The sequence below is a fragment of the Aegilops tauschii genome, chromosome 7 (assembly GCF_002575655.3).
Source record: "Aegilops tauschii subsp. strangulata cultivar AL8/78 chromosome 7, Aet v6.0, whole genome shotgun sequence".
In the NCBI taxonomy this organism is placed as follows: Eukaryota; Viridiplantae; Streptophyta; class Magnoliopsida; order Poales; family Poaceae; genus Aegilops; species Aegilops tauschii.
In genome coordinates, this window is record NC_053041.3 from 487,578,139 (window position 1) to 487,588,840 (window position 10,702).

Below are 10,702 nucleotides of genomic sequence, written 5' to 3' on the forward strand. Positions count from 1 at the left end.
ATTCTAGCATGAATAATAAACATTTATCATGATATAAGGAAATAAATAGTAACTTTATTATTGCCTCTAGGGCATATTTCCTTCAGTCTCCCACTTGCACTAGAGTCAATAATCTAGTTCACATCGCCATGTGATTTAACATCAATAGTTCACGTCACCATGTGATTAACACCCATAGTTCACATCGTCATGTGACCAACACCCAAAGGGTTTACTAGAGTCAATAATCTAGTTCACATCGCTATGTGATTAACACCCAAAGAGTACTAAGGTGTGATTATGTTTTGCTTGTGAGATAATTTAGTCAACGGGTCTGTCACATTCAGATCCGTAAGTATTTTGCAAATTTCTATGTCTACAATGCTCTGCACGGAGCTACTCTAGCTAATTGCTCCCACTTTCAATATGTATCTAGACCGAGACTTAGAGTCATCTAGATTAGTGTCAAAACTTGCATCGACGTAACCCTTTACGACGAACCTTTTGTCACTTCCATAATCGAGAAACATATCCTTATTCCAGTAAGGATAATTTTGACCGCTGTCCAGTGATCTACTCCTAGATCATTATTGTACTTCCTTGCCAAAATCAGTGTAGGGTATACAATAGATCTGGTACACAGCATGGCATACTTTATAGAACCTATGGCCGAGGCATAGGGAATGACTTTCATTCTTTTTCTATCTTCTGCCGTGGTCGGGCTTTGAGTCTTACTCAATTTCACACCTTGTAACACAGGCAAGAAACTTTTTCTTTGACTGTTCCATTTTGAACCACTTCAAAATCTTGTTAAGGTATGTACTCATTGAAAAAACTTATCAAGCGTCTTGATCTATCTCTATAGATCTTGATGCTCAATATGTAAGCAGCTTCACCGAGGTCTTTCTTTGAAAAACTCCTTTCAAACACTCCTTTATGCTTTGCAGAATAATTCTACATTATTTCCGATCAACAATATGTCATTCACATATACTTATCAGAAATGTTGTAGTGCTCCCACTCACTTTCTTGTAAATACAGGCTTCACCGCAAGTCTGTATAAAACTATATCCTTTGATCAACTTATCAAAGCATATATTCCAACTCCGAGATACTTGCACCAGTCCATAGATGGATCGCTGGAGCTTGCATATTTTGTTAGCACCTTTAGGATTGACAAAACCTTCTGGTTGCATCATATACAACTCTTCTTTAATAAATCCATTAAAGAATGCAATAATGTTTATCCATTTTCCAGATTTCATAAAATGTGGCAATTGCTAACATGATTCAGACAGACTTAAGCATAGATACGAGTGAGAAACTCTCATCGTAGTCAACACCTTGATCTTGTCGAAAACCTTTTTGCGACAATGCTAGCTTTGTAGATAGTAACACTACTATCAGCGTCCGTCTTCCTCTTGAAGATCCATTTAATCTCAATGGCTTGCCGATCATCGGGCAAGTCAACCAAAGTCCATACTTTGTTCTCATACATGGATCCCATCTCGGATTTCATGGCCTCAAGCCATTTTGCGGAATCTGGGCTCACCATCGCTTCTTCATAGTTCGTAGGTTCATCATGGTCTAGTAACATAACCTCCAGAACAGTATTACCGTACCACTCTGGTGCGGATCTTACTCTGGTTGACCTACGAGGTTCAGTAATAACTTGATCTGAAGTTCCATGATCATCATCATTAACTTCCTCACTAATTGGTATAGGCGTCACAGAAACTGGTTTCTGCGATGAACTACTTTCCAATAAGGGAGCAGGTACAATTACCTCATCAAGTTCTACTTTCCTCCCACTCACTTCTTTCGAGAGAAACTCCTTCTCTAGAAAGGATCCATTCTTAGCAACGAATGTCTTGCCTTCGGATCTGTGATAGAAGGTGTACCCAACTGTCTCCTTTGGGTATCCTATGAAGACACATTTCTCTGATTTGGGTTTGAGCTTATCAGGATGAAACTTTTTCACATAAGCATCGCAACCCCAAACTTTAAGAAACGACAACTTTGGTTTCTTGCCAAACCACAGTTCATATGGTGTCGTCTCAACGGATTTAGGTGGTACCCTATTTAACGTGAATGTAGCTGTCTCTAATGCATAACCCTAAAATGTAGATCGGTAAGAGACATCATATATCGCACCATATCTAATAAAGTACGGTTACGATGTTCGGACACACCATTACACTGTGGTGTTCCAGGTGGCGTGAGTAGTGGAACTATTTCACATTGTTTTTACTGAAGGCCAAACTCGTAACTCAAATATTTGTCTCTGCGGTCAGATCGTAGAAACTTTATTTTCTTGTCACGATGATTTTCCACTTCACTCTGAAATTCTTTGAACTTTTCAAATGTTTCAGACTTATGTTTCATCAAGAAGATATACCTATATCTGCTCAAATCATCTGTGAAGGTCAGAAAATAATGATACCCGCCGCGAGCCTCAACACTCATCGGATCGCATACATCAGTATGTATTATTTCCAATAAGCCAGTTGCTTGCTCCCTTGTTCCGGAGAACGGAGTCTTAGTCATCTTGCCCATAAGGCATGGTTCGCAAGCATCAAGTGATTCCAAAGGCCCATCAGCATGGAGTTTCTTCATGCGCTTTACACCAATATGACCTAAACGGCAGTGCCACAAATAAGTTGCACTATCATTATTAACTTTGCATCTTTTGGCTTCAATATTATGAATATGTGTATCACTACGATCGAGATCCAACAAACCATTTTCGTTGGTGTGTATGACCATAGAAGGTTTTTATTCATGTAAACAGAACAACAATTGTTCTCTAACTTAAATGAATAACCGTACTGCAATAAACATGATCAAATCATATTCATGCTGAACGCAAACACCAAATAACACTTCTTTACGTTCAATACTAATCCCGAAAGTATAGGGAGTCTGCGATGATGATCATATCAATCTTGGAACCAGTTCCAACACACATCGTCACTTCACCCTTAACTAGTCTCTGTTCATTCTGCAACTCCCGTTTCGAGTTACTAATCTTAGCAACTGAACTAGTATCAAATACTGAGGGGTTGCTATAAACACTAGTAAAGTACACATCAATAACATGTATATCACATATACCTTTTTCACTTTGCCATCCTTCTTATCCGCCAAATATTTGGGGTAGTTCCGCTTCCAGTGACCAGTTCCTTTGCAGTAGAAGCACTCAGTCTCAGGCTTAGGTCCAGACTTGGGCTTCTTTACTTGAGCAGCAACTTGCTTGTCGTTCTTCTTGAAGTTCCTCTTCTTCCCTTTGCCCTTTTCTTGAAACTAGTGGTCTTGTTAACCATCAACACTTGATGTTTTTCTTGATTTCTACCTTCGTCGATTTCAGCATCACGAAGAGCTTGGGAATTACTTTCGTCATCCCTTGCATATTATAGTTCATCACGAAGTTCTACTAACTTGGTGATGGTGACTAGAGAATTCTGTCAATCACTATTTTTATCTGGAAGATTAACTCCCACTTGATTCAAGCGATTGTAGTACCCAGACAATCTGAGCACATGCTCACTGCTTGAGCTATTCTCCTCCATCTTTTAGCTACAGAACATGTTGGAGACTTCATATCTCTCAACTCGGGTATTTGCTTGAAATATTAACTTCAACTCCTGGAACATCTCATATGGTCCATGACGTTCAAAATGTCTTTGAAGTCCCGATTCTAAGCTGTTAAGCATGGTGCACTAAACTATCAAGTAGTCATCATATTGAGCTAGCCAAACGTTCATAACGTCTGCATTTGCTCCTGCAATAGGTCTGTCACCTAGCGGTGCATCAAGGACATAATTCTTCTGTGCAGCAATGAGGATAATCCTCAGATCACGGATCCAATCCGCATCTTTGCTACTAACATCTTTCAACATATTTTTTTTCTCTAGGAACATATCAAAAAATAAACACAGGGAAGCAACAATGCGAGCTATTGGTCTACAACATAATTTGCAAAATACTATCAGGACTAAGTTCATGATAAATTTAAGTTCAATTAATCATATTACTTAAGAACTCCCACTTAGATAGACATCCCTCTAATCCTCTAAGTGATCACGTGATCCATATCAACTAAACCATGTCCAATCATCACGTGAGATGGAGTAGTTTCAACGGTGAACATCACTATGTTGATCATATCTACTATATGATTCACGCTCGACCTTTCGGTCTCCGTGTTCCGAGGCCATATCTGTTATATGCTAGGCTCGACAAGTTTAACCTGAGTATTCTGCGTGTGCAAAACTGGCTTGCACCCGTTGTAGATGGACGTAGAGCTTATCACACCCGATCATCACGTGGTGTCTGGGCACGACGAACTTTGGCAATGGTGCATACTCAGGGAGAACACTTTTATCTTGAAATTTAGTGAGAGATCATCTTATAATGCTACCGTCAATCAAAGCAAGATAAGATGCATAAAAGATAAACATCACATGCAATCAATATAAGTGATATGATATGGCCATCATCATCTTGTGCTTGTGATCTCCATCTCCGAAGCACCGTCATGATCACCATCGTCACCGGCGCGACACCTTGATCTCCATCGTAGCATCGTTGTCGTCTCGCCAACTATTGATTTTACGACTATCGCTACCGCTTAGTGATAAAGTAAAACAATTACATGGCGATTTCATTGCATACAATAAAGCGACAACCATATGGCTCCTGCCAGTTGCCGATAACTCGGTTACAAAACATGATCATCTCATACAATAAAATTCAGCATCATGTCTTGACCATATCACATCACAACATGCCCTGCAAAAACAAGTTAGACGTCCTCTACTTTGTTGTTGCAAGTTTTACGTGGCTGCTACGGGCTTAGCAAGAACCGTTCTTACCTACGCATCAAAACCACAACGATAGTTTGTCAAGTTGGTGCTGTTTTAACCTTCGCAAGGACCGGGCGTAGCCACACTTGGTTCAACTAAAGTTGGAGAAACTGACACCCGCCAGCCACCTGTGTGCAAAGCACGTCGGTAGAACCAGTCTCGCGTAAGCGTACGTGTAATGTCGGTCCGGGCCGCTTCATCCAACAATACCGCTGAACCAAAGTATGACATGCTGGTAAGCAGTATGACTTATATCGCCCACAACTCACTTGTGTTCTACTCGTGCATATGACATCTACGCATAAAACCTGGCTCGGATGCCACTGTTGGGGAACGTAGTAATTTCAAAAAAATTCCTACCCACACGCAAGATCATGGTGATGCATAGCAACGAGAGGGGAGAGTGTTGTCCACGTACCCTCGTAGACCAAAAGCGGAAGCGTTAGCACAACGCGGTTGATGTAGTCGTACGTCTTCACGATCTGACCGATCAAGTACCGAACGTACGGCACCTCCAAGTTCAGCACACGTTCAACCCGACGACGTCCCTCGAACTCCGATCCAGCCGAGTGTTGAGGGAGAGTTTTGTCAGCACGACGGCGTGGTGACGATGATGATGTTCTACCAACGCAGGGCTTCGCCTAAGCACCGCTACAGTATTATCGAGGTGGACTATGGTGGAGGGGGGCACCGCACACGGCTAAAAGATCAAACGATCAATTGTTGTGTCTCTAGGGTGCCCCCTGCCCCTATATATAAAGGAGCAAGGGGGGAGGTGCGGCCGGCCAGGAGGGGGCGCGCCAGGAGGAGTCCTACTCCCACCGGGAGTAGGACTCCCTCCCTTTTCCTTGTTGGATTAGGAGAAGAGGGGGAAAGAGGTGGAGGAGAAGAAGGAAAGGGGGGCGTCGCCCCCCTCTCCTTGTAATATTCGGACTAGGGGGGAGGGGTGTGCGGCCCTTGCCCTGGCCGCCTCTCCTCTTCTCCACTAAGGCCCACTATGGCCCATTAACCCCCGGGGGGTTCCGGTAACCCCTCCGGTACTCCGGTAAAATCCCGATTTCACCCGGAACACTTCCGATATCCAAATATAGGCTTCCAATATATCAATCTTCATGTCTCGACCATTTTGAGACTCCTCGTCATGTCCGTGATCACATCCGGGACTCCGAACAATCTTCGGTACATCAAAACATATAAACTCATAATATAACTATCATTGAAACGTTAAGCGTGCGGACCCTACGGGTTCGAGAACTATGTAGACATGACCAAGACACGTCTCCGGTCAATAACCAATAGCGGAAACTGGATGCTCATATTGGCTCCCACATATTCTACGAAGATCCTTATCGGTCAAACCGCATAACAACATACGTTGTTCCCTTTGTCATCGGTATGTTACTTGCCCGAGATTTGATCGTCGGTATCTCAATACCTAGTTCAATCTCGTTACCGGCAAGTCTCTTTACTCGTTCCGTAATACATCATCCCGCAACTAACTCATTAGTTGCAATGCTTGCAAGGCTTAAGTGATGTGCATTACCAAGTGGGCCCAGAGATACCTCTCCGACAATCGGAGTGACAAATCCTAATATCGAAATGCGCCAACCCAACAAGTACCTTCGGAGACACCTGTAGAGCACCTTTATAATCACCCGGTTACATTGTGACGTTTGGTAGCACACAAAGTGTTCCTCCGGTAAACGGGAGTTGCATAATCTCATGGTCATAGGAACATGTATAAGTCATGAAGAAAGCAATAGCAACATACTAAACGATCAAGTGCTAAGCTAACGGGATGGGTCAAGTCAATCACATCATTCACCTAATGATGTGATCCCGTTAATCAAATGACAACCCATGTCAATGGCTAGGAAACTTAACCATCTTTGATCAACGAGCTAGTCAAGTAGAGGCATACTAGTGACACTCTGGTTGTCTATGTATTCACACATGTATTATGTTTCTGGTTAATACAATTCTAGCATGAATAATAAACATTTATCATGATATAAGGAAATAAATAATAACTTTATTATTGCCTCTAGGGCATATTTCCTTCACCTCCACCTGCAACTGAGCATTGTAGCTTGTTGTTGTTCTAGTTGTAAGTGCACCTTGACTCGCAACCGGGCTCCTAGTTTTGGTTTCTCCGAGTTGCATGTCCACCCTTAAACTCGAACTAAGGTCTGTAGTTGTTTTTTGTACCAGTTGCAAGTCCACCCCTGACTCTCAATCGGCGCAGTTAGTGTTGTTGTACTAGCTACAAGCCCACTCTCGACTCGCAACTAGGCCTGTAGTTTGTTTTCATCCTAGTTGCAAGCCACTCTCGACTTGCAACTAAGGTTTGTAGTTCTTTTTGTTGTTTCTCTAGTTGCGAGCCCACCCCGACTCGCAACTGGGTCATAGGTGCTGTTGTACAAGTTGCGAGTCCACCCTCAACATGCAACTTGCCTCTGATCCTTTTGCCCGCAGTTGCAAGTGCACCCTAGACACGCAACTTGCCCCTAGCCTAGTTGCAAGTCCATCTTTGACATGCAACTTGCATTCGACCCATGTCCCAGTTGCCAGTCGAACCTCGACACACAACTTGCCTCCGATCTTTTTTTTGACCCAGTTGCAAGTTCACCCTCTTCATGCAACTTTTTGCCTTGACCTTTATCCCAGTTGTAAGTCCTCCATCGACACACAACTTTTGTGACCCTTGACCCCAACGCTAGTTGCATGTACACCTTTCAACATGCAACTTTCCCTTGTTTGACCCCCCATGGCCCAGTTGCAAGACCATCCTCCACATGGAACTTCACCCTCATGCCGCCGAACTAGTTGCAAGTGAACCCTCGACAGGAAACTTGTCCCCGACCCTTGTCTCAGTTGCAAGTCCACCTTCGACATGCAACTCGTCCCCACTCCTGTTGTAAATATATCCTCAACACACAACTTTTACCCTGCCCCCTTTTGTCTCGTTGCAAGATTATCCTCAACACGCAACTCCTTACCTGCCCCCCGACCCAGTTGGAAGTTCACCCTCGACACACAACTCTCCCTCGACCCTCTTATCATAGTTGCAAGTCTCCGACGACATTTTTTGAAATTATTTTCGACCTTAATGTGGACAAAAGTCTTTGTTGTTCAAGCGTTTCTTTTGTTAGTGGTTCACAAGTTAAGCAAAACACACGAACTTAAATAAAAAAACTATTTTTTGTAAAACAACTTAACATTATCAAATCAGACTTTGTAACCCCATTTCTTTTTCCTAGATGCCAAAAATGTTTTTACTTGAGGGTTATTTTTGCAATTTGTTTGAAATAGTAGCATATCTTTTTACGGGTTTTTATCCATTCCTTATCCTCAAATATAAATCGACATCGGAACATTTTTTATCTAGTTTTCCAGCTTCTTCTCTTTTTTTCCTGTAGTCTAGATGATCCTTTTTGACCTTTTGCACCCTTATTTTACTGTCATACAAACAGTTTGTTATCTACATCATAGTGAAAAAATGCAGAATGCATAAGTACAAAGAGGGGGGGGGGGGGTGTAGGCAACAACCCCATTTGCAGAACCAAATCTCAGGATTATCCTACTTTGCGTTAACATCTTTTTTTGTTTTCATTTATGTTTGCTGATCAAAGCAAAAACAGTACAAGTAATTCTAAAGGAGCAACAACAGAAGCATTTTTTCATATCACAAAGTCATTAATCCAGGTACACATGTCTACATAGAGACATTTTTTACATGATGTTTCCTCACCTTTTTTTTCTCCAAGTTTTTATTTCTACAACATTCCGTCCACCTCTGTTTTATTAGACATCACAGTAGCATCAACTGTGTTATATATCTTCCTCCGGGGACGTCTGGCACCACTTTGTGTCGCACATAGAAGGTCACACAGCAGTGTAGATCTTTTTTGGTTGAGTTCTTCAACTGTTTTTTTGTGCTTTTTTCTTCTCATCACTAATTTCTACTGTGGTGACTTCAGAACTAGTGGTACCAGTCAAGGGATATTTTTTGTCTCTTTTGTTTATTGAAATGCCAAGTCATAGAATTCTCAAGGATCTAAAAGCAGGATAATAGTAGCGCATGAGTTAGCTTTATAGTACTACTGTAGGAAGGTATTGCATGGGCGATGTTCTGTCATAAGATGGGTTCTTTAATTGCTTGATTTTCTGTAGACTCGGATCTGTATCATAATAACAAGTAGCCCTTTGCAAAATGAGATGACTGAACTTTGTTTGCACAACATAAAAAAGTGCAAAAAAGAAACAAGACTCGTAGCTACATTGTGTAACGACAATAACTGCAGCTAAAACTGACCATATTTGATTTTACTCCAATTCTTTTATCTATAGAAGTAGAGCAACAACATACAGAGAATCAAGGGTTTGTTGATTGCTTTTTTTTTTTGCAAAACAGATACCATGTGTTCACATAGACAAATAACTGGGCCAATGACAAGGCAAACAACCGGCAACAACGTCCATCAACAGCCACAAGGCCCAACATCAAGGTCTGGGGTGGGGGAAGGTCTCAATGGGGGGAGGGCGTACGGGCTAGACAATAGGAAAGAGAAAAAAAGGCAGAGGGCATACGGGCTGGACAACAGACACAAGGCCCAGACAAACAAACAACGACTACATTGTTGATTGGGAGGATCGGTGGGTTAGTTGTTTTAAGTATGAAGTGATGTGGGAGCAGCATCCAGAACTGAATCAGTTTGTCGACAGTACATGGAGTAGTAAGCCGATGGGAGAGACAGCAGTAGAGCTACATGCAAAACTCAAGGATCTGGGCGAACATCTGCAGACTTGGGACAGGTACACTTTTGGTAGTGTTAAAAAAGAGATCAAGCAACTAGTACGTCAGTTGGAGATTCTAAAAAATGTACCGGGACGGAGGGGGCCAAGTCACTTGGAAATTAAAGTCACAGATCGTCTTGTTGAACCGTACAAGAGGGAAGAAATACTTCAGAGACAGAGATCGAGGGTGGACTGGCTCACCCATGAAGACAAAAATACAAAATACTTTCAGCAACGGGCGTCGATGCGACGGAGGAAGAACAAGATCACATCTCTAGCCAGGTCCGACGGGCAATTGACTGATGATGCAGCCGAGCTGGAAGCTATGAAGACGCAGTTCTATACAAACTTGTACACGTCAGAGGGAGTTTCAAACATGGAAGAAGTTTTAGATTCAGTCCCTCGAAAGGTTACAGATGACATGCGAGCCATGTTGGACGCTAAGTACACGGAAGAGGAGGTCAAGACGGCCCTGTATCAAATGTTTCCAATGAAATCACCGGGTCCCGATGGGTTTACAGCGCATTTTTTTCAAAGGCATTGGGGGTATGCGGTGCGGAGGTCACCGCGGCTGTTCTTAAAATCATTGAAGGACATGAGAGTGCAGAAAGCATTAATCAGACTTACTTGGTCCTGATACCGAAGGTAAAGAATCCGTCGTTGCTCTCACAATTCCGCCCTATCAGTCTTTGTAATGTGTTCTATAAGATAGCTTCCAAAGTGATTGCTAACCGTTTGAAACTGGTCCTTCCGGAGATTATTTCAATAGAACAATCTGCTTTTGTACCTGGTCGTCTGATTACAGATAACATCATTGTGGCGTACGAATGCTTGCACTTTATGAAGAGGAATAGGGCAGTCAAACATCGTCATTGCGCTCTAAAGCTGGATATGATGAAAGCGTATGACAGGGTGGAATGGGACTATCTACGAGCCATTATGCTGAAACTGGGCTTCTCTCACAGATGGGTAAATATTGTTATGGATCTTGTCAGCTCAGTTTCATACTCTGTTTTATTTAATGGGAAGAAGTTGGAGGAATTTAGACCCAGTAGAGGTAT

The 10,702-nt window shown here is 42.4% G+C and overlaps 1 protein-coding gene across 1 annotated transcript; it reads left to right on the forward strand.

The window, feature by feature from the left end:
* The first annotated feature begins 9,528 nt into the window (after positions 1-9,528).
* Positions 9,529-10,278, forward strand: LOC141027297 (uncharacterized). Its single transcript, XM_073504288.1, has one exon. The coding sequence runs from the start codon at positions 9,529-9,531 to the stop codon at positions 10,276-10,278; it is 750 nt and encodes a 249-aa protein (XP_073360389.1).
* Positions 10,279-10,702: the final 424 nt, after the last annotated feature.

Excerpts from the sequence above, each read along its gene's own strand:
- LOC141027297 (XM_073504288.1), top strand. The coding sequence starts at position 9,529 with ATGTGGGAGCAGCATCCAGAACTGAATCAGTTTGTCGACAGTACATGG.